General features: G+C 40.2%; 1 protein-coding gene across 4 annotated transcripts in view; it reads right to left on the bottom strand.

The window, feature by feature from the left end:
* ano3 (anoctamin 3) overlaps positions 1 to 25,563 on the bottom strand; it is a 128,970-nt gene that overhangs the window by 84,399 nt on the left and 19,008 nt on the right. For 2 of the 4 annotated variants that reach the window (XM_084094953.1, XM_084094951.1), the window contains exons 2-8: positions 20,464 to 20,658; positions 16,520 to 16,650; positions 15,981 to 16,136; positions 9,586 to 9,686; positions 9,456 to 9,500; positions 8,952 to 9,086; positions 1,029 to 1,135 (exon numbers count right to left, since the gene is read on the bottom strand). In XM_084094953.1, coding sequence (XP_083951079.1) covers positions 1,029 to 1,135; positions 8,952 to 9,086; positions 9,456 to 9,500; positions 9,586 to 9,686; positions 15,981 to 16,136; positions 16,520 to 16,650; positions 20,464 to 20,658 — 870 coding nt within the window. Of the gene's footprint in view, positions 1 to 1,028; positions 1,136 to 8,951; positions 9,087 to 9,455; positions 9,501 to 9,585; positions 9,687 to 15,980; positions 16,137 to 16,519; positions 16,651 to 20,463; positions 20,662 to 25,563 lie in introns of all 4 variants that reach the window. The other 2 variants (XM_084094952.1, XM_084094950.1) reach the window with 1 other exon arrangement.

The raw sequence follows: 25,563 nt of genomic DNA on the forward strand, positions 1-25,563 counted from the left end.
TGGATATGGATTAAACCCTAGACTTCCAGGTCCTGTTGGGTTAATTTATTTTGCTTGCCCACAGGATCTATTCTTGTACATACTTTTAACAATCTTTTTAGGCAGGCATTTTTCAGTATGGTGGCGAGGGTATTAATGTTCCCATAGCATCAGCAACCATGGCGCAGCATTGAGTTCACTAGGACATTAAACTGAGCTGCAGTGGCATGGTTGAGCAGGATTTATGGGGGATTTAGAGTTCTTCTCCCAATCTGATCTGGCCTGAGCGAGTGGGCGGTCATTATTAATTTATTAACATGAAAATCCAACTTGCAAGACCAGCTTTAATCAGCCAAAAACCACAAGAGCAGGCAGACAAGAAAGCCAAATAAGAAGGGCATGAGCGTGACATTAAAATAAGAGGACTAACAGAAAGATTAGGGGCGGAAAGCCATATTCAGTTAAAACAGTCAAAGGGAGACTATAGGTCGTTGCAGATAAAACAATAACACAGCTCTTCAAATATTTACTAACAGAAAGTTGACAAAGATTCATGTAGATACATGTACTGGAACTCTGTCTGAATTTCATAAAAAAACATTTTAGTTTAAGTTTTAAGTACCCCACTATCTATCTATCTATCTATCTATCTATCTATCTATCTATCTATCTATCTATCTATCTATCTATCATTTGACTGCCTTGTGAAATCATTTTCTTGGGAATTAAGCGACGGAATTAAGTGATTATTATTATTATTATTATTATTATTATGTCATGACGAAAATTATGTCACAATGCAATACGATCTTAAGCTGTTTGTCTGAGCAAAACGGGGAAAAAAAAAACTTATTTGCAATTTAACCAATTTTGTAAATGACTATAGTTTTTTTAATAAAAATTACTGAATAAAAAGATGATGTGTGAGAGGACATGATATATCATTGTGTATATGATATAGATGGACAATAGAGACTGGAGCGAGGAAAGATATGTGCATGACATGTTAGATGAAGATGGTTTCAGGGGTGATTAAGCTGACCTCTTACCCATCTTAGACTTGCCGTCCTCATACTTTGTGCGCTGTAGTACATGATGTACTATTCTGCTTCTGGTTGAGTTTGAGAAAAACGTCTCTCTGTTGTTGATGGTAAAGCTAAAAGAAAATAAAGTACATTGTTTTAATACACAAATGTGTAGTAGGTTGCATGCATTCATCTGCTTTACTGAATAGAGTAAAGATTAACACAGCAGCCTAGAGATCAGAACTCAGATATTTAGTATGTCAGTGTAAATATCAAATTAGAGAGGATTGCAGCTGAGCTGACCCAACACATCAAGCTCAGAGCAGATTGTGTGGATTACTCCCAGCTGTCTCAGTATACAGAAAAAAAAAATATATATATACATTAAAGAATGGCTTCTTTTCCTTGGTGAATCTCATAGAACCTATCAAGAACATGTTCAGGTCATGTTACACCTCAAAATCAAAAGAAAGGAATCAGAATAAAAATTTTGGGCTGCACTTTATTTTACAGTATGTGTACTTATGGTATACTTACCTAAGAAAATACTCGGTAATATAAGGTAACTACATGGGTTATGGTTAGATTTAGTGGTAGGATCAGGGTTTAGTACCTAGTTATTACCTAGTTATTGCAATTACTATATTAAGTACATACAATGTACATGGGGAGCAGGACTGTAAAATAAAGTGCTAGCAAATTTTGCTTTAAGAACACAAAGCCTATTTTAAGACCATTAAGTATAATTTTAGCAAATTAAGATACATTAATTTACAAAGTAACGGCAGATCTACAATAAATACAATGATATAGAAATGGCTGGCGAGATAGAATTAGCAAGATAACGTATTTATAGCAATAATAAATAGTATGTGTATTTTCTTAGTTTCTCTTTTACAGACAGCAGAACCGATAACGTCTGAGCTTATCGATACAGCGGTCTTTCATAATTCATCCCTGGGGCCCGTTTAATACCGGGTTTCAGTACCCATCCCTAGCCAAGAGGCCCCAAGCCCATTTGCCCAGCCAGGCCGAGTCAAGAGGTCCCAAAACCATTGGTCCAGGAGGGCCGGAATCAGGAGCTCCCAAGTCCAATGGTCCCAGAAAGCCCCATTCTGATGGTCCCAAGTCAAGTGGTCTTGGAGGACCCAAGTCAGGAGGGCTCAAATCCATTGGTCTAGCAGATTTAGGAGCTCCTGAGTTAGGAGCTCCCGAAACTGGAGGACCCATCTCTGATGGTCCCAAGTCCAGCAGTCCTGGTGGTCAAAGGTCTGGTGGTCTTGCCAATTCTTGCCATTCATGTACTGTCCATAGAGACCGTTCCTGCTAGTCATTTTCTGTCCAGTCCTGTCAATGATGTTGGGCTTGCTGTGCTCGCTGAGCCTGCTCCTGCCCCGGAGCAATCAGATTATGTCCCTGACCCTGCTCCTGCAGCCTCGGAGGGCATCTCAGCAGCTCCCGAGAGCGCCCCTGACTTAAGTCCAGTGTCTGTTCATGCAGCCCTGGAGGGCATTTCAGCAGCCCCCGAGGGCCACCCTGAGTCAAGTCTAGTGTCTGTTCATGCAGCCCGGAGGGCATTTCAGCAGCCCCCGAGGGCCACACTGAGTCAAGTCTATTGTCTGTTCATGCAGCCACGGAGGGCATTTCAGCAGCTCCCGAGGGCCACTCTAAGTCAACTCCAGTTTCTGTTCATGCAGCCCTGGAGGTCATTTCAGCAGCCCCCGAGGGCCACCCTGAGTCAAGTCTAGTGTCTGTTCATGCAGCCCGGAGGGCATTTCAGCAGCCCCCGAGGGCCACACTGAGTCAAGTCTAGTGTCTGTTCATGCAGCCACGGAGGGCATTTCAGCAGCTCCCGAGAGCCACACTGAGTCAAGTCTAGTGTCTGTTCATGCAGCCACGGAGGGCATTTCAGCAGCTCCCGAGGGCCACCCTGAGTCAAGTCCAGTGTCTGTTCATGCAGCCCCAGAGGGCATTTCAGCAGCTCCCGAGAGCCACACTGAGTCAAGTCTAGTGTCTGTTCATGCAGCCACGGAGGGCATTTCAGCAGCTCCCGAGGGCCACCCTGAGTCAAGTCCAGAGTCTGTTCATGCAGCCCCAGAGGGCATTTCAGCAGCTCCCGAGGGCCAGCCTTAGTCAAGTCCAGTGTCTGTTCATGCAGCCCCAGAGGGCATTTCAGCAGCTCCCGAGGGCCAGCCTTAGTCAAGTCCAGTGTCTGTTCATGCAGCCCCAGACTAGGGTATTTCAGCAGCCCCGAGGGCCACCCTGAGTCAAGTCTAGTGTCTGTTCATGCAGCCACGGAGGGCATTTCAGCAGCTCCCGAGGGCCACCCTGAGTCAAGTCTAGTGTCTGTTCATGCAGCCACAGAGGGCATTTCAGCATCCCCAGAGGGCCACCCTGAGTCAAGTCTAGTGTCTGTAATTTGTTCATGATTTTTATTTGTCATGTAGGATAGATTATGACTGATATCATGTGCGTTACACTGGCTTCCTCCTAGCCATGCTCTTCCATTAAAAAGAGGTGCAATACTCCAGATAATAAAAAAAAATTAAATTAAATCCAGTCGATAGCTATAAGTACAATCTTGGGATGTTTATGTGTGTGTGGTTTCCTACAAAGAAATGTAGCAAATACACTAGGTTTCAACACTATCACTGAATTAAATTATACACATCTTTACATAGCCCATGTATATATGTATATATATATATATATATATATATATATATATATATATATATATATATACACACACACACACACACACATTGAGTGACACAGTGAGGTAAACTAATGACGCAGTTACTAAGACTGCGACCATTAAAAAAGGTGTCTTAAAGATGCACAGATAAAGATAGGGTGCAAACAGAATAGCCTAATATACAGTGACATCAACAACATTAATAAGCAATAAGTTTAGTATCACTCCGAACCCTATTGCGGTAGTGAAACTGACGAGTCATTCATCTAGCAGATAGAACGTAACGATAATAGATTCACTTTCAAGCAAAATAATGTTGATTCAAGCATTTAATATTTATAAGTGAATTACTTGTCAGCTCACAATACTGTATTAATTATAGCGATCACGAAGTAAGGTATTCACTCTTTCTGTCCCAAACGCGTACAATCTGGGTCAATATAAACTAACACAAGTAAGCTGGATATATAACGCACCCCATAATTTATATTCAGTTCTATATTGACACCTGTTGGCGCAGTTATGTAACTTAGAGAACAACTTTTGTTATTGTCACGGGTCGATCCAAGGAAGACGAAGATGATTGAAAGGTAACAGGCTTTATTATTAACTCAGAAACATTTAGCCTACAGTCAAGAAAACAATACCAGACACTAAACAGAACACAGGCAGGAACTTAAATACACAGTGACGATTAACTAAACGATGAGCAGCTGTGATGAATGTGGTTAGTGTCCATGGTGATTGATTGTTGGCGGGAAACACAAAGAAACATGTAAAGAATGAAAACAAACTAAACTAAAACTAAAAGTCCATGAAAACAAATCTAACTGAACAGTTTTGACAGTTATGTCAAAATCACGAGAAAATATTAAGTTGTGATAGCGATAAAACAACTTTTGTTATGTCGAGATCATTCGAAAATTAAGTAGTGATCACGAGAAAACAAAAAAGAAAAATAATATTAATTAATTAATCCATGGCTCGATATACTCCCGGCGAAGTTCTTTTTTCGTTCTTCGTTTAGGGGTATAAGTAAGTTTGAAATACATGAGCAGCGATATACTGTTCTCTTACGAGAGGTTCTCTCGTATTGCGTAAGTTGCTTACGCTACGGGTAAAGTCATCTTTTCTCGAGATCTGAAGCCAAAAAATTATCCTTAATTTTGTATTTATTGTCAACGCAGTGCGGCAGCCAGCAGACCATAGCAGGCTGTATAAGCGTGCTCATTGGCTGTCCTGCGGCAACTGCAGCAGCCTACCGGTGAGCCCTGCGTGACGTCACGCCCAATGAGGGCACTTTGCGCCCTCCACGCGTCACAGCCTGCCAGAATGGGTGTGGCTTAACGTATATAAGGAAGGGCTCAACAGGCTGAACTCTGATTTTCATCTCTTCAGCGAAGCTCTTCGCATCGCTGGATCTTGAGAAGCCGCCGACGTTGAAACAAGCGACCAGCAAGCCTAGGAAAGCGTCTGAGGAAGCCGGCCATCTTCGCCGCCTTCAGCCATCCGTGCCTGCCGCGCTATCCGGCGACAAGTATCCTTTTTCTGCTGTGTGTGTTCGTCGCCGTGACACACACTCTCTATCTAAAAGAGTGTTAGTCAAAATGACTATCGTTTTTGTCAAAATGCCTCGCTCTTCCTGTGGCTCGTGCCGAGCCCCGCTCAGCACCGGAGACCGCCATCTGATCTGCGCTCTCTGTCTGGGCCGTGAACACACAGCCATCGCTCTCTCTTTGGGCGGCTGCCCTGAGTGCGAGGAGCTTTCAATGTTGACCCTGCGGGCTCGACTTGAAGCTTTCAACGATGAAGCTGTCACTCCGCCTGTCTCTGCTGGGCCGCGCAGGAAGAAGCGCCGCTCCCAGAGGCCACCGGAGACCGATGTGCCGCTTAAAAGCTCGCCGGAACCCTTCCCTCAAGCTTCTTTCTCTCCTTCTCCGCCCCCCCTCCTGGCCTCGCGGCCGCCGGCTCCCGCCCGCGCCGCCGCCGCCTCAGGGGATGAAGCGGATGAAGCAGATGAAGAGGATGAGGACTCCGCCGCAGACAGCTGCTCTATCCTGGCCTCTGACAGCGAGGAATGGTCCGGTTCACACCACTCTGCCTACTCGTCAGTCCAGGAGTCCGGCCGTACTCGGGCCGGAGTGGATGCGGAACTCCTGTGCCTCCTCACCAAGGCCGTCGACCAACTTGGCCTCGAGCAGTCACCGCCTAAAGAGCCCGTGCCTAACAGACACTCCGCCTGTCTCTGCTGGGCCGCGCAGGAAGAAGTGCCGCTCCCAGAGGCCACCGGAGACCGATGTGGCGCTTAAAAGCTTGCCGGAACCCTTCCCTCAAGCTTCTTTCTCTCCTTCTCCGCCCCCCCCTCCCAGACGCACAGCTGGGCTGATGTAGTTCACACAAGCACTATACCCCCCGTGTCTTTCACGGAGCCCACTCTCATAAAGCTGCCAAAAGCCGCTCGAGTGTTAGCTGTAGGACATGTGCCCACGACCCCGTGCCCACACCTACTCACTGCCCGCTCTGTTACACGGCCACTCCCTGCCGGTCACGTTACGAATGTAAGTCCTGTGCCCGCTCACGAGGGCTCACACTTACTGACAAGCATTTTACCCCCGGCGCACAATATGCTCCCCGTCCAAAGCCACCGGGATATCGTGTGTAAAACGGCCAGCCATTGCTGTCTGCGAGCCGCCGTATTCGAGCACCGAGAGCGCGCGCACTGCGCCCGTGCCTCCGAGTCAGGTACTCGAGCCCACAGAGTGCGGCAATCGGAACCCGGAGGCCATTCTGCCCCTAGCCGTACATGCAAAAGCATGGGAAGCTATTCCAGGCGTGTCAGAATGGGTGCTGAGCACAGTAAAGCAGGGCTATTCGTTGCAGTTCGCTCGACGTCCCCCGCGCTTTCGAGCACGAACCGAGACGAATGGGGAAGTAGCACACCTTAATGCAGAAATAGCGAGACTTCTGTGCAAAGGGGCCATAGAACCGGTACCTCCTTCTCTGAGCCCAAGAAGGACGGAGCTCTTATGCGTCCAAACACCTGCAGTGCCCTATGGGCATCAGGGCCCATTCCACTAGAGGCATGGCTTCGTCGTGGGCTTGGTCCAGCGGGATTTCTATTCACAACATTTGTATGGCGGCAGGCTGGGCCTCCCCCTCTACATTCGTGAGGTTTTATAACCTGGAAGTTCCCGCCTTGCAGGCTAAACTTTTATCACTCTAAGTGATGTGTATGTTCTGCCCAGTTGTTCATGTGCAGGCTACTCTCATGTTAGCTCTTCTGGTTGAGCTGCACAAAGGGGTGATACTCTCTATACATGGACCGGCGGAGCCGCTCTGTATTCCCTATGATGTGCTTATGTACTTGTGCTGGCCCGCGTTGCTGGCCGCCTATTCTCCACACAGCTGCACAAAGGGGTGATACTCTGTATACATAGACCGGCGGAGCTCGGTCTCGATCTCGAGAAAAGATCTCGAGAAAAGATGACTTTACCCGTAGCATAAGCAACTTACGCAATACTCGTTCCCTCTTCTAGAGAGAACCGAGGTTACGTTAGGTAACCGAGTACGTTTTCGAACATCTGATGCTGCCCACACTGCTGAGAGCGACCGTTAGATAGAAATGTGCTGTCCTCTCGGTAACAAAATAAACACACAATAAAATTGAGAAAATGAAAAAAAAAAAATTTTTTTTTAAAAAAGCATGAGAAAAGCATCTGATCATAGCAATGCGGATATGTTTGCACAAGCTCTGTAATTCGGCACACTAGTAAATTCACGTCACGTTTATATAGCACTTTATACAATATATTGTTTAAAGTCAAGCAGCTTTACCGTATTAAACATGAAAAACAGTGTCAGTGTCTCGTTTCATCAGAAGTGAAAAATAACTTAATTTTCTACTATAAAGCAGCTCCTCCAGCGTGTTCATGTTTTCACTTACAGACGTCTGATCACAACGGACTAGTGAAGAAAAATTAACTGGAAAAGATTTCCACGTGAAAGAAGGTGGAGCCTCCGCGCACAAGCGAACTTTTTCGGAAAGTTGAAATCCAACTTTCGGAAACTGTTCTTCGTATCAAATTAATGAAAGTTTAAACATACTAATGTGAATAGCCTTTATATAGTTTTATGTTTGTTCTGAGAATAGAATTGACTTTCTTTTCCTCACTGGAATTCCTCCACAACTTGTAACATTCTAAAACAACATTCGGAAGCAATAAATACTACAATAAGGCAATACTAAGATAGCATTCTATGCATGCCAGTCATTCATCATTAGAGTGCCACCCTCAGGCTGAATAACTCAAGGACGTTAGACCTCTGCCAAAAGTGTGTCTGCATGTGATCAGCTATTAGAATATAAAGCTTACAAAATGTTTAATCATACACTAGCACTAAGATCCAGAATCTGCCCTACCTAAATTTATGGTCAGGAAGAAAAAAAAAGTAACACTAAGTTAAAGCTAAATAGAAACATAACCCTAATCCTAAAAATGACAACAGTTCAAAACCACTAGACCTTGACTTAAAAGGAAAATGAAAAATAAAAATATAAAAATAAAAGACAATTCTAAATAAAAGCTATGTTAATAAATTCTATAAATAATACTGTTTTCTATATGTAAAGAAAAAAAAAACCTTGAAACATTCATGAGATTCTCCCTTTTGCTGCTGTCAAAAACTCTGTATAATGATGATAAATGCAGAAAGAGCATTTTTATGATCTATTATTTGATTAAAGTTTTGAAAAGAAAGATTAAACCCTGCTTGCCCAATTCCAACATTTCTGTGCACACAAAACCTCTATCCAACCTCAAATAAACCCTTACTAATAGCACCTCAACAAAACACTATTTTACCCGAGGACACAGTCAGTTATGAGGTCATGCATTTAAAATGATCTCTGATCTGTAAAGTGGATGTCAGCAAGCAGTGACTTATGTGCATTCACAAATAGTCATCAAGTTCAAGTACATCAAGTACATGATCTAAAGTGCTTCCATCATAAAATCTGCCATGAAAGGGTCAGCTAAGGCTGAATTCCGTTCATTGGTTGATGAAGGTTGCAGAATTGTGGTTTCAGCTATCTAATTGCAGTATCATATTTCCAGAAAGCAAAAGGTGTCATGCAATGGCATCTGTTCTATTAATAAAGTAGGCCTGTTCTGTCATAAAGTAGGCCTATATGAGATTATTCGAGAAAACATGAGATTTGATTATAACAAGGTCATGAAAGAGGAACATACTGGTGCACTCTGGCCCTGCTGAAGGGGGCGGTGTAGCAATCCGTTTCCTCCAGATCTGGTAATGCCTCCTTATCCAGTTTCATAGGGTTCCTGGGTAGCCAGCTTTTCAACTGACGAAATCTCAGCTGAAATTGACTGTAGAGATACATTTGCATTTGTCAAAAAAATAATGTGTTATTGTCTCCAATATTTAAAAAAAAACAGGTAGTTTAATAGTAGTTTCTCCATTTCAAACGTAAAGTCCCTTCTAGAGTTTTCTTTTCTTATGTAAATTAAATCAAGCCTGATTTAGTCCCTGAGACGCACAACAAATATCAAGCTAATTAACTTAATAAAATCTTTATTCCCCACAGCTACAGTTTGACTCAAATTAAAATTCACGTAAATTAACAAAATAGAAATACTGAATGGGTTTTTGACTATAATGCAAATAAAATGAAATAATTAACTCCCAACCATATTTGTGGAAACACAGAACAGTAAGAACTACCAGCATTATCTTACCTTCCCATATTTTTTTTCTTCCAGTCTGTGAAGTAACACTTTTTCCTGTAAAATACATATATATCATATAATCACATTGAATTTACTTACAGTATGAAGTTTAGCACAGTACAATGACAATGAGCTCTACCTGAAGGGCATTCTAATGTTCATTTGCTCTGCATATTTACACAGCGTGTCCCATGGTGCATGGATCTTCACAAACAGGATATCACTGTTGGTTAATGAGGGCTGTAAAGACAAATCATTATCAGCATATTATAAACTTAGGCATATAATTAAGATGTATTGGTTTTATAATACTTCTTGGATTATTTAGTTAATTAGCTGGTTAGTAGCAGACTCTGCTCAAAAAGAGGGCACCAAATGTTGTCTGAAAGTTTGATTCTGATTTGTGTAATTAAGTAAACATCTAAATTCAATAGATAAAATGTATGAAATTCAATATAAATATTAATAATTAAACAGGGTTGTAAGTTACCGGTGTCAGGGTAGGGGTTGGGCAATATGGCAAGAATATCATATCACGAATGTCCATATTTTAAAAACAAAGCCTTAGGTAACAAAATATAAAATAAAAAAGAATGGCAGACAGGGGCGAAGATAAAAAAAAATGTGTCATTATTTTCTTTGTTTAATATTAAGATCAAAGATACACATTAGACATACACAACTTAATATACAAATTAAATAAATAGTGCTTTATGTTTTCAGCTGCAGTAGGTGTATTTAACAGTAGCATTAAGAAAGTAATTAAATGAACAAATATTAAAATAAAACAAAACATAGACTTCACTGTATAAATTATACATTGATACTTATTAAAGCTACTATTAAAAGTTATCAGTCAAGAGCAGTGAGTGATTTTCTCTTTGCATTTTGTTGTTTTATTAACATTAAAGGGATAGTTCTCCTAAAAATTCAAATGGTCATAATTTACTCTCTCAAGTTGTTTTAAACTTGAATAAGTTTCTTTCTTCTGTTGAAAATAAAAGTTATTTGGAAGAATGTGGGTAACCAAACAGTTGATGTGCCCCAGTGACTTCCATAGTATATTTTTCTCCTATGGAAGTCAATGGGGACCAGCTACTGTTTGGATAGCCACATTCTTCAAAATATTAATATTGGAAAAATATTAGAAAATATTAGAAGGAATTTATAACAGGTTTGGAACAACATTAGAGTGCATAAATAATGAGATACTTTTTATTTTTGGGTGAACTATCCCTTTAAGGACAAGCGGCAGCGTGTTTACTATTACTACTAACTGTCTCTTTAAGAGTTGCGCGCGACGCATCTAATATACATGCATATACAAGCAGATATTCTCTCAATTTTCTCAAGTTTGCTTTCACTTTAGACATAACCAACTTTGTTTATGTAAACCTTGTGTGTATTTAACACAGTATTAGCACAATAAGACTCAAAAGATAACTTAGTCCAGTATCCAGGTGCTGGTAGACAGACTTTTAGTGCATGTGAGCTTCACATGTACGCGCTGAGAAACGCACAAGTTAGAACAGCGCATCAGCACGCAAATTAAATGTTTAACCGACAAGGCATTAAAGCACATGCAAATTATGAACTTTTGTGAACTGCAGTGTCCCGTTCCGCTGCGTTAACATTTGATGTGAATATATGTCGCGTTAGAATGCACGATACTACAATATTTCTTCAAAAGCAGATCGTGGAGACATTTTAATCGTTCACAATCAAAAATCGTCATATCGCACACCCCTATGTCAGGGTTATATTTAGTTCTGTTTAGATTCATTGTGTTTTGTTTTTGTTTTCGCTGTTCCCATTTTGCCTGTGTTTCTGATTTAGTTCCCATAGTTACTCATTAGTTCCTCACCTGTTCTTAGTTCTGCTGATTACTCTGTCTGTGTATGAAACAATCGCACGACGAAGAATGAACTAGAATGGCCTTTAATCAGGAATACATTGGAAACGCAACCACAATAACCGACAAAAGAATTTAACTGAACAGAGAGTATATATGCACAGGATAATCATGAACTAAATAAGATACAGCTGATGATAATTAATCACAGAAACAAACAGGGACATAATCAGAGGCCAAGAAAACCGAAACTAAACAGCAAGGAGAAAGGAACTAAAACAATAAAGAAAGGAAATATCAGAATAAGAATCCATAAGCGTAACAGTACTCCCCACTCCCGGAAGGCACGTCCTCTCGCCGTAATTGGTAGTTCAAATGGAGGGAGGGGGCTTTTGAGGAGGGCGTGGAGCTGGTTATGGACAGAAAGGAGGAGGAGTCATGGAGAGAGACACCACTGTGGAGCTAACGGTGGGAGGAGCCAGGGTGGGGCTTTGGCTGAATGCCTGGGCTGAACCCGGAGACCGACAGACAGAGTCGGAACCAGGGTGGGTAGAGGCCCAAGTTGGAGCTGCTGGCTCGCGGGACCGAGGCAGAGATGGGGGCTCGGCAGACCAGGCAAAGATGGAGGGCGTGAGTACAACTGGGAAGCCAGAGGGAAGGAGAAGCCCAGTGGAGCAGAAGGGGTGGAGGGTTGAGGCGGATCCGGAGACCCGGAAGTCTGTGGCGGACACAGAGGAACAACTAACTGAGGCTAAACTGGAGGGACGAGGGGGCTTATCTATTAAAGACTGTCTCTGTTACTGTATATTTTTCTATCATCGTGCGTTCATTACAACCACCAAACGTGACAACCGGGTACCAGATTCCCATGGCATTTGGATCTCATATTATTTAGAATGAGAACTTTTGCATTTGTGAGAGGAATTATTACCTCAAATTAACATTGAAAAGTAGTACCTGTCTGTACTGTAGTAGTATTCTGTACCTGTTACACTAGTTTTAAACACATCAAATGTCTGTACAGCCACTTTCTGATTCTCTCCCCTCCTTGCGTGTATCTCAAAAATGTAAATGTATTTATAATAAATATAATTTGATAAATACAAATAAACATTTGGTTCCAAACTAGCTAGCCCTTACTTAATCAGCAACCATCTCACTTGTTACCTAAAGGTACACTATGTAACTTTTTTTGTTCAAAATGAACAAAATTTATATAATGAGTCAATACATCATTAATCCTTCCAATATTTGTTTTTGTCTTTCACTGATTCACTGTGGTAAGTGTTTATATTTTAGACCTAGCAGGATGGTTTTCATGGGAAATTGCATACAGTACGTGTCACATGCCTCGTCATATCCGTAAATAGAGAAAAGATGCTCTGGCAATTTTGACACATGGTGTGGGAGTGCCATAGTTTAGTTGTCACAATGAGTGAGAAAGGTTATGCCATGGAGCATGCTAAATCTCAATCAGATTATTGAACAGATAATGCCCCTAGAGGGCCAAAAATCACATAGTGTACTTTTAAGTGTAACTGTAGTGGTAACATGGTTCTGAGCCTTTTTTAAATCAGAATAAATACAAATAATAAAATAATAATAAAAAGAAAATAATAATTACTTTGACATCCGGGGGGGTCAACATTTCCTGAAGGTTAAGCCCCTCATTTCACTATTACCTTGTTGTCAAAACTTATTTAGACTCCATATGTGAAAAGTGGCAGAACTGGGAAAATCTAATATTGTTAGCAAGTTTGGAAAAAGTTATGTTCCGACATTACAAGCACACCTACAGAAGAGATGTAGAGGTAAAAAAATAGTGCCAAAGTTATGCTCAGTATAAAAATAGTATGACAGATCTAGGAGAAGAAAAGTAGGTTTGATAAAGTAAAGTTCAGGTGTTCAGCTACTAATATAGAACAATGGTTACCAACGAAACCACACAAGAAACACAAACTTGTAATAATGAACACAGTCCGATGACGTCAAATGGAGAGCCTGAGCTTACAAAAGGGTGTCTGGATTACACGTCATCAGTTCTTTAGAGCGATTAGAATCAAGCGTTGGCACATAGTGCATTCGGATCTTGAGGGAGCTGAATGCATTCATTGTGATACGTTCGCTGTGGGAAACTCCACCCTTGCTTGACTCTCTCTTAAGGGATGAGAGTCAAGTTTCTGCACCCCGTGGTTCCGAGGCGGCAGGGTGGGATTGATCATGGGGAACTTGGGCTTCTCCTGCTAGCTCTGTTGCTCTCATGTTGGTTCATAAAACCGCTCTGTGGCTGTTTCTGATCTGGTTGAGAGCAAATGTTACTAATACGCCTCCTCCGCTGCCCCACATATAAGTCTGTGAGCCTTTTATTCCTCCCAGATAGTATCAAGAACATGGAGGAATCTGTATTCAGCTCCTATATTGTCTCCCATGTAGTCGAACCATTCGCATTTGGAGAGGCTGTGTGAGCAGCGATTTGTGAGGATGCCCCGGTTTAAGAGTTGCTTGCGAGCTCTCTACCCTAGTGCTGCAACCTCTATGAATGCTCCCGTCTTGGTAGAGCGAGCATGTTTGGTTCTAGAGAGAGCTGAATGCACTCACTGTCACAGTGAGGGAGCTCCCCTCTCGCTTGACTCTTTTCTTGTGGGGTGAGAGTCAAGTTTTTGCACCTCGTGGGTCACGTCTTGTGAAGCAGCACATTGGCTTCTCTCGTGGGGTTGCAGATGGGAAGATTCGAGGCAGATGTTATCGAATGAGTCGCCTACTCTGCTTTACCACTTTGAGGCTCATGGCAAACATAAGCGGCGAGGAGGGTGTTGGGACACAGATGCTGCGGGGATACCAGGCCTACCTATTGAGTGGTAATATCTACTGAGGCAGTCCTAAAAAAAGCCACACATAGCCACCTGTGCCACAAAGTGTCACATGCCTGTCCTGTCTCGTGTAGCACATGTGGTGTTTGTGTTCCTGTCTCTGTTTTGACCCCACCCTCCTTGTTATCTCATTATTGGTTTCATTTGTCCCACCTGTTGTTCCCTCATTATCTGCCTGATTTGTCCCTTTTATAAGCTCCTTTGTGTTTGCAGTCTTTGTCGGATCGTTGTATTGTTTACGTCTCCTGTTCTCCTGTGACCCAGTGGTATGTTCATTTCATAGTTGTTGTGTTGTTTATATATGGTTTTCCCCCCTCGTGGGTGTTTGTTTTACTTTGTTCTTTTGTTAATAAATCATTCTTTCTGCACTTGAGTCTTCACTTAGTTTTCTTAGTTATCCCGTCACAGAACGATCCGACCATGTCGAAGACTCAGCGAAAGAATTCCCGTCACCCACTAGTTCCCCCTGTCTCGTGCCCTCAGTACGAACGCATTCTTCGTGTTCAGTCGCTGATTTTGCTCCGCCAGCAAGGAGCTGACCTGAGGAAGTTCGAGGTCGAATTCCTTAGTGCAGCGGAGGGACTATTCTTCTTTTATTCTTCTATTATTCTTCTAGTTCTTTGGACTAAGAACGGGGTCTATGACATAGAGATTTTCTATACAACTGGACATGAATCATTGTAGCGTGCTACCATCTGTTAATACTTTATGGAATAAATACCATGTAAACTTTCACCTGTCCTCTGAGTCTTTCTGGTAGAAATTATAGATTTAGCAATAGTTCTACCAGGAAGACTCTAATGCCACATCATTCATTCATGACTATTTGGTCTGGCCAATCACTGTTTGAACATTGGAGTATATAAGTACTGAATTCTCTCTTTTACGTTCGCAGTAGATGGGACTAACATTCACCTCCATCCTCCCACACAAACACTTGGTTGTTCCCTGTTCATCCGTCAGGGTCAGGCTCCGCCCCTGCCTTTTTGACACTTGATTGATAGCTATTAGTTTTGTTCTAAAACCTAGTGAGCTGCCCATGTACTGTAGGCACCATTGTAATGCAAAATTGCTACATGAAGGCTATTCCAAAATGTAGTTAGCAACAATATGTATTTATTAGGTTTATTAGAATATTGCATAGTTACTGTAGCAACATGCTAACATCAGACTCTATTAGAATCAATTATGAGTCAGGTTTCCTGTCTTCACATCACGTTAGGAGAGACAGAGCGGCTGTTTATGAAGAGTTTTACTTCTGAGGTTCCATTTCAGACAGGAAGCATTAAAAGTCAGCATCCTGCAGACAGCAGACAGTAAGACTTTGGAGAATTTGGAGCAGAGCTAGTGTCTCAATTTTCTACTGGAATTCAAAACTGGTCAAAAGAAATGAGAGCTCTAGCGCAAGTTCTACTCCAATCACCACTCGACATATGGAGTATTTAAGCCCGGTTAACATCCATTACTTTGTTCGCAGAAACTGACACCGGTGTTCACCCCCATCCTCCCCACCACCACCAGGTTGGTCCCTGTCCATCCATCTGGGGTAGGCTCCGCCCCTGCCTTCATCTTCAGGCAGGAACTGCAAGTGTCTTCTACCCTCCGGATTTGGATTACGGACGGGGCCTACGCCAAAGAACTTTAACATTTCATTTTGCATACAAACTGTTAAATAAATCGTATTCATACGTTCTCTTGCCTCCTGAGTCTTTCTGGTAGAAGTGATGGTTCTATGTTCTTTCCTTAAAGACGATAAGAGTCAATGATGATGTTAAAAAACAACAGTCATCTAGTTAAAATATTGTTCTATACCTCCTTCTCCAGCATTAGACCTTCCGCCCGCAGGTTCCTCTCAAACGTGCACCTCTTCTCCACCTGAAGGCTGGATTTCTTATACACCAAGATATAGTCGATACGCTTCTTCCCATCTCTAAACATCAATCCTGAGGGGTTTTCTAAAGTGTTCCCCTGAAAACAATCAGAACATGTCTTTATTTCATTAGATTTTATTAGAAAATGTGAAGCAATAGAACTGTTCAGATTTAATCCTTAAATCCTCAGAAATGTCAAAAATCACTTTTGAGATAGAACTGTCATTTATGTTGCAGAAAATAAAAACGGGAAAGTGTTGTTACGAAACATTTTTGTACTCATAGATCAAAAACCAGATTTTTAGCTGTTGCCCTACAAATTGATGTCTACATTCATCATTTAACTAATGACTATGATGACATGCTTTTTACATTTTCAGAAAATTCTATACTCAAGATTTAATTCATTATCAAGCATAGATTTGGAGGAATTGGTTGGTAGCATCTTAGCAGTTGCTACCAAGAAGGGAGATGTTGTACCCGTATGGATTCTGTGCGGGCCTCTAGCTTTCCTCTGGACACCGGCTTCTGCTGGACGTGGTGCGTTTCATCTGTTTTAGGTGCAAAATCCCCCGCCTCCCTCTCTTCCATATAGACATCCTGACCTGTGTCTGTTAAAGAGTGAAACACTGGGTTCTGTGAGAATAACTTATTAAAATGAAATGATGAATACAGATGTGCATCTGGTGCATAAAAAAACAACAACAAAAAAAACATTTAGAAATTTTTTATTTATCGTTTTGTGCATTTTAATTAATATTATGTTAAAGCTGCAGTCCGTAGTTTTTCCTCTTTGTCGCCATCTCTGTTCGAAATCTGCAATTGCAGTTATTCGCGGAATTATCAATTTTACGTGGGTTGTGGTTTGGCATGGCACAGCGTGGATGAATCCAATGTTTTGAGGAGAATGTGCGGCTGTCAGTCACCGCGCCGGTGTGGATACTGGCATTCACAATCACAGATTCTACTTTTGGAAGTATGACCAACATAAGAATTTTCACTGGAAAATGTCATCTGAACAAGTAACATCCACTTTTGTTCTGCCCAACTAAGGGGGAAAAAGCATTGCAGTAAATCGCGCTGATTAAATCTAACGATCGCTTATCATATCACCTCAAACCGTGCAAATGAAAAAAAAAAATTCGTAAATTGTTAATGTTAACAACATCAGCATTGCGTGACTGCATTTAATGCCCTTCTGATATTTATCCTTGTATTCACATGGGCCGGCTGCAGTCTCTTTTTTTCTGTAGCCACTCTGAAGTCCGATGGCTTTTGCATTTTACAACGGGTGAATCTCCAGTTGTCACTGGTGATTGTCGTTTGAACCTTTCTGGATACGCCATCAAATTGATAAGTTTATATCAAGTGCTGTGAGAAAAGGATATAAATCTCCACCTCCAACATCCTCACACGCAATATAGCCTACTAGCCGAGACTCTTCTTTATGTGTAGGCTACAGATGTGACGTAATGACGCAAAGACATGCTCGAATTTCCTGCGGAAATCCACCAGTACCACTGGAGTTAAAAACATTATTACAAGTTTACAGTTTTGAATCGAGCTAAGGCAAGCAGATAGTTTTGAACACTGGCTGGTTATGTACCTGCTCAATTTAAGCTCAAAAAAGTTACGGACTGCAGCTTTAATAGAACTGAATGTAAATAATTCTAAGACTTAAAGACTGTTACAAGGCATTTAGCTAAAAATGCATTGGCTAAGCAAGCAAGTAGCATATATCTGGTGCCAGACCTGACGAATGACGTAAACATGAATTTTCACTCCAAATCTACAGACTGCTCAAAATATACAGAACATACTAAATATAAATACTTATTGTAGGCTTTTCATAGTAAAGGCAAAGAAATTAATTAAAGTAAGGCTAGAAGTTTGACACTTTTGTTTTAGCATTTTCATAATTGTCATTTTTACCCACAGCAAAACTTCTTTAGTGCTCCTTTTATTAAAATAAAAACATCAAGCTATTACTGTCACATGATCCTTATAAATACGTCACGGTCTTGATATATTTTGTATATTCCTGAATGCTACCGATCCCAATCTGATCTCTGACTTGTGATGCAGCCCCCCCCCCCCCCCCCCCCTCTCTCTCTCTCTCAAATATATATTTTTTATTGTTAGATTTTTTCAAAATATTACTGTTTTAATGTATTTTTGATCAAATAAATGCAGCCTTAGTGAGAATAAGACATCATTGTCTGTAGTCACCCAGGTAATGTTCCAGTTCTACCGTTGTCCTCAGTACTGTCATTACAAAAGACAGACCTGAAGATTCTCTGTATGAGCATGTGGACTAAAGCCACAGAATAACTAAAATCAGCTGGCTTAGAACAACCATCTCATTATCCATTATTCATTCTGTTGTGTTGAGCTCATCAAGTCATGTGCTTCTGCTAAAAGATCTTCTGGCAGCAGCGTTGTATCCAAATGATGGCCATTAGTGGGTGGTATAAACTCAAGGGAGAATGTAATGCGGTTCTTTAGAGGATTCCGGCAGTGTCAGCACATGGAAATGATTCCAGCACCTTCACTTAGAACTTTTGAGTAGCACTTGGAACAATATCTTGTCTACACATCTGTAGAGCTAATAAGGGTTAATGACTGCAGCAGCAATCTCAGAGAAGAGAAGATGAAGTGGACAAATATTGGTGATGAAATCAATAACTTTGTGTTAGCAGGTTTTTTTTTTAAATGCTCGTTGCTTAAATTCAAGGCCCTTTGTCAAACAAAAACCAACCTTTCAAATTCAGTTAGGTCTATAAAACCCAAAGAAAACCATTTCCAATCTCCCTGGCAACTGTTTGACAAGCGTAGTACACCTCTGGAAGTACACGACCTGCGTAATGACATCTTTGCATCCAAGTTCTGATGGCACCATATGGCCTTTCACCAGTGACTAACTTTAGCTGTGAGGAAAATGTATGCAACTATCACCCTTTAACAGAAATATGGGTAACACTTTAGAATACTGTAATTAATTAATAACTACAAAGGAATAAATGAGTAACACAATATTAACATTATAATAACTACAATTTACTAACAAGAAACTGATGAATTAATTAGTTTGTAATACTAATGTCTCAGTTGAATGTGGTGGTTAAGTAGGGCCTCAGCTCCCCATGGATTCATTGGGCAATAGAACCTGATGGATGAGAAGTATTGGACAAACTGCATTATATATTTTATGTCCATTAAGTAGTCGTTCACTCCTATATTAGGTCTGTTTTACTGAGGTGGTATGCTCCCTTTGGTAAGCCGCTCCCTAGGAACCTTATCAGAAATATAGCTGAGATGCTAGTGAGGCAAACTGAGTCTATGTTGTATAGCCCCCCATTATAGCCCTCCTCTTGGGTTTCTGGCTGAGGCCTGTCCCGCAGGGGAGGGAGGAAGGTGTAACTGCTGAGACTTCCCTTGCAATGGAGCATAGAAGCTTTTCAGGAAGTTCAGAAAATTCAGGCTTAGGAGTAGTGCTACTATATTACTTTTGCAGGTCACTTAGGATGCGCCCTGGGATTGATGCACTTTTGACTCTGACTAAGCTCAGTAGAATCATTGAGTGCTATGTCGTTCGTGCATGTTCACAGCTTAGTGAGGCAGGCACCCCTTCAGCATGGCATAGTGGGTATTGCTTCCCCATAGAATCAACTCCAAGACGGAGCGTTGAATTTAACCTATTTGTATTTAACCCTGGTTCCCTGAGCAACAGCATTAATGCCAAATTTGTTCAAATGAATGAAATGATGATGTATTTTTTTTTTTTTTTTTACAATAAAACTATCAAAAACTTGCATACCCTACTATACGTTACCATAGTACTGTACAATTACAATAGAATATATAATGATTACATTTATACCACCTTCATAAATTCAATAAAACCATAAAAAAGCAAAAACAAATCTGATGCTCATTCTTTATTATTTATTTTGTAGATGTCGAGGTAAAAAAAAAAAAATCTTGTTAAATTTAATGCCATCTTGCAAGTTATTTGAATGCACCATGATGGCATAATTACGACTACCGTATTTGTAAATACGAACTTCCCAGGAGGACTTGAGTCACCATGAGTGCATCTACTTAATTACTTAATATAAGAATGTGAATCATATGAAAACTTTTTAGAGATAAAGTAAGCCTAAAGGTCCAACCATAACCCTACCCCTAAACATAACCATCATACGAAAACCTATGAATGAGATTTCATATTAATTTCATACAAATTACAAATTCAACAAAAGGTAAAATAGTTATGAATTGAGATTGTGATTGTGAGTTTGAAACACTGAAGGGTTTGTTATGTTTATTACATTAGTTAGGGCATGCTATCTTATCATGCTAACAGGTCAGCTTGCTAACCATAAGCTAACTAAAAAGACTAAGAAAAGCTCTGCTATGCTCACCTGTGGGAGGTATGATGTGTGTGCAGGAGGCACTGACGCTGTGACTGTATGTTTTGGGTTCAGGACTCAGAGGCACAGACAGGAAGTGGTTGAGGTTCTCAGGATGTGTCTGACTCTGAGCCAGACATGGCAAACTGCGGCGGGACGACTTCAGCGTTTTCTCCTTTAAAATCTCACTGATGCTGGTGTGCATACCTGCTGAGAGAGAAACATGAAAGAAAAAATACACACTGAGACCTGGGGTTAAAAAAAACAAAAAACATTTCCACTTTGAAAATGTATATCTATTTATTTGCAAATATAAAGGCACATACATCTGACGGCACTGACACATTGAGCAATTAATAAAAACACAAAATCTGTGTAGCTGGTGGTTGCACTGAAGTGTGAATGAATACCAATGGACACATATTAATCCAAAACAAAAACTCCAAACAAATATTAATTTATATATATATATATATATATATATATATATATATATATATATATATTAGTTCTTTGGTCCCATGTCTCAAGAATCAGTTTAATCTGAATCTGATCCTAAAACCTTGTAATGCAATACACCAGTAAAACTCACTTACGCTATCAAACGCAAAGGTATAGTGATCACATAACGGACAACCAGTGTATTACATTTACGTAATAAAATAACTCCTGGAAGAAGCGTCAGTCTTTATTGACTCACAAGGTCATCTAAAGATAAAGGATTTACTAACTACATTTCAATAGCCACAGAAGGCAGTTACAGAAGATGCTGTTTCGGTAACACATAATCATTTCCATTATGTGGGCCATAAAAAAGTTGATATGGAACATTTGATAATAGGTTTAATTTGTAACATTAGTTGCTGTATTAGTTATCATGAAGTAACAGTGAACAACATTTTAATAATCCATGCAGGTTCACGTTAATTTCTACATGTACTAATATTTACTAACCTTTCAAGTTGTAGAAATAAGCATTAATCTATGAATGAATATGAATTAACAATGATCAATAGTATGTTTACAAATTTACACTAACAGTGCTGTAAATATGTTGTTTATTGTTAGATCAAACTGTTTATTTATACTTAATGCATTAACATTAGCAAATAGAACCTTATTTAAAAAAAAAAAATTGAAAATCATATTTTAATCAACTTGAAACCCCAAAATAAATTTTTAAATGCATAACAACATATCATTTTAAAAATCTCTCATTTTAATATGAATATGGTAATGTATTTGGAGCATTCCCCAGCTGAGTCCTGCATTTTATCAACTAATATGTATGAAAGTAATGATATCTGAATGTGGCGTAACAGGATTAAAGTAACATTAAATGTTCTTTAAAAATACTTTACATTTGTTCATTGTATGTAGATCTGCTTGCAAAAGAATGACAAAGAAAAATAAGTATACACTGAACCTAACGAAGCCTAACTCTGGTAAATATACAGTATTAAATTTTTGAAACATAATTACTTTCCCATATCACTTTGAAAATGTGGGTGGAACAACTGCGGGCTAAAATGATAAAATATTTAAGGAATTTACCTCAAAGTGAACTTTTGCATCAAGGAAGTGATGTCAAAGGTTGATGGCTAGGTTAATGTTTTAGAGCTGCAATTATTCTAACAGTGTGGACAGCGATCCTGTGGCAGGACACATAATCCTGGGAGCAATTTCAATTTATGTTTTGAATTTAATATGAGATGATTATCCTCAGCACACACAGAGAATGACCCTTATGGCTCCTTTAATAAGCCTTTAACAAATTTAGGTTAATGCATAACAGATTAAAAGAGAGAAAAATTATTGTACATTTATATGCATCAAAGTTTCATTGCAGTGTAAATGACCATGATCTGAATAATTATATGATGCGTAATGTTTGTAAATGTTATTAATAAAAGTTAATAAGTTAATACACAGTGTTTCTCTTTAAGATGACAAATTAACTGAAATACCAAACCATAAAAACAAACATGTCAAGTACCAGAATGCCAGCAGAAGCATCAACACATCTGGATAAATGATTCTGCGTAACCATTTAATAAAATAAATAAATTAATTAATAAAAAAACATTTCACAGTCAGTATGACCGTCTCATTCAAGGTGACACTAACACACATCCAGTGAAAAGCTCATTTGTAAGAGAGATCACCAGCTGTGAAATGCCTGGTCTTCCCCACATGACTGCACATAATAGAAAGAGCTGATGTGGAATTCCTCTCTGAGTGACCTTGCCCATGACGGCTGCAGCAATCTAACCCATTCTTAACCCACGGCTAACCTTTTAATACTAAATAGAGCTAACATATGAGAGAGAGAGAGAGAGAGAGAGAGAGAGAGAGAGAGAGAGAGAGAGAGAGAGAGAGAGAGAGAGAGAGAGAGAGAGAGAGAGAGAGAGAGAGAGAGCGAGAGATGCAGCAAGTTCAAAGAATAACAAACACATGCAGGGCTGAATTAATCAAGATTTTCTCACATTTTGGATGCATCTTAAGTACTCGAAATTCAGTACAAGTCTCTTGAAACCCAAATGCTCAGCCCTAAAATATCCCCTTCTCATAGCATCTTGGGATCCAGATACAAGACACATATACTTTGGAAAAACTCTGCCTGTAACCCATTTTACTACATTAAAAAGCAGACATTTACTTGCATTTGACGATGTTTGACTGTGCACAGCTCTCCACCACCAAAATGGGATGTTTGTGGGTGGTTGCCAGGCCGTTGCTATGGTGTTTGAAGTGTTTTTAACATTGTTAAAATTAGTGTTTCCCAAACAACAATGCAACTCACTGCTCAACCACCACTGTGCAATGCATAGTCAGAGAAATTAACTAGCAAGTCACTGCTACAGTTTCCCAAAACCGTCACATATCCGTCTTTTTAACCATATTGCTTCAACAATATATGACTGTCGTTAATTATGTCATGCACATATGGTGGAGTAATAACTTTTGCAGATTAATCAGTTAGATCTTTAATTCAAGATCTGATCATTTTTGAATCACGTTTACATCCAGTAGGCGTAACTGGCATGTTTTACTCCTATATACATGTGGTTCATTCAGTCAGCTGCTTTCTCCACAATGCAATTTCTTTGAGATGCTGTTGTAACAAACATGGCATCACTATTTTTATCCCCATTGTTTTGCTTTATTTGATGTTTGACTCATTGCGGGTTTCCTGTTACATCATACATGTGCACTCTTCAAAAACAGTGCAGATTGTTGACGCTAAAATATTGAAATGTATATTGAAATGGAATTAAATATATAGATTGTTCTGCATGTTAGCTTGCTTATTTTGCTCAAGAGCATGAATATTTGAGACCACTTGTCATACGAACAAGTAACCATGCTTCTTACCACAGTTCACACTTGCATATAATCAGATATACACAAATATGTGTATTTGGTGTGCTGTTTGAGGACAGTGCTCCGAGCTCAGAATTCGGACCCAACCCATAGCACTCCAATAACTTGTGACCATAGTTGGCTAACAATGCTTTTGGGCAACGCACCCCTAGGTGGTTTCTTGCTAACTGGCCCAGCTTACCATCTATATCAGGGGTTCTCAATACTGACCCTTGAGGTCCACTTTCCTTCAGAGTTTAGCTCCAACCTTAACACACCTACACAAACTAGTCAAGGTCTTCAGGATTACTAGAAAGCTACAGGCAGGGGAGTTTGGTCAAGGTTGAAGTTACACTCTGCAGGAAAGTGGACCTCAAGGGCCAGAGTTGAGAACCCTGAACCCTGACCTGCTGTATATGATATTCTGATCAATAAATATTGCTCAGGCCCCTCCTTCAATGTAAATTTATGTATTTCTTTGCCCATTTTACTGTCCAAAAGTCCCGAGATTAGACATACTGCATGATATGAGGCATCATTCATAAGTAGTTATACTTAGTAGTAAGGTACTTATTAAGAAGTACCAAGAAAATACAAATACATGTTAATGAACAACATACAGTAGTACAACTAATGACTCATTTCAAGAAATATCTGAGTCATCTTTCCCATAAAAGAGCTTGTTGGATTTTCTAATATAGCTCAATTGAAAGGACAAATACATTAAAACTATCATCACACTGTCCCTTTTCACTGAAATCTTCCGGTCTCTCTTGAATCCAACACGGAAGTGACTTAAACTGCAGTTCATCGACTGGAAAAAATGGGTTTACAGCCTGGTACAAAAAGTGGTTTAGGTCTATATAGCTAATTTTGCCCTTCATGACAACTGTGAGGGTGGGGAATTTTTTTTATAACTCATCCGTTTAAATTATATTAAGCCTTAAAGTTCTGCATAATTAAGGGCGTGGCCACTTGAGTGACAGGTGGATTGCCTCTGCTGTCACTACTAGCCGTTTGTCTGTTAGCCGTCACATCACCTCAGCTAATCCCGCCTCTTTGTCCATTTTCAGTTATCCGGGAGTGACGTGCTGCCAAGATGGCGATGGCTGGCTCCGCCCACTTTGGGTTTCAAAAATGTTCTTCAGAAACCTAGAAAAAGCTCTTCACTGACACTACGTCCCTTGTTTTATACAGTCTTTCCATAGAAAACCATTATATAGAAAACGCTTAACCATTTAGAATTGTTGAATAATTTACAACAGCTTCGAACATGGCTCAACCAATCAGAATCAAGGACCGGAACTATCCGTTTTATAAGTGTATATATATATATATATATTACAGCATGTGTTTTTTTTTTTTTTTTTTTTTTGTAAAATTGAGAGGCCTCTGTGTTGCAGTTCAATGCATATTTTGCCCTCCAGGTCTCTGCATCAGACTCGTGACTGAAAACTATTAATTAATGAGTGACAGGTTTAGAGTTTTCCCACTGAACATAAACTGAACACAGCATGAAAGTTTCTGAGACTGAATAAAACGCATGAATATTTAATGAGGTAAGCAGTGAAGCAATTATGATTAATTGTCTGTTGCTAAACAACTCACTGTAACATTAGCACAGCATTGTTTCACACCATAAACTCAGCGCTAACAGCCTAGCACTAACCCTGCTCTGTACCAGGGTTTCATGACCCAATGGTTAAAAAAAGTGCCAGACTAAAATTATGCTAGACTGTGAAACTCTGC

Source organism: Abramis brama, assembly GCF_963993115.1.
Source record: "Abramis brama genome assembly, chromosome: 20".
In the NCBI taxonomy this organism is placed as follows: Eukaryota; Metazoa; Chordata; class Actinopteri; order Cypriniformes; family Leuciscidae; genus Abramis; species Abramis brama.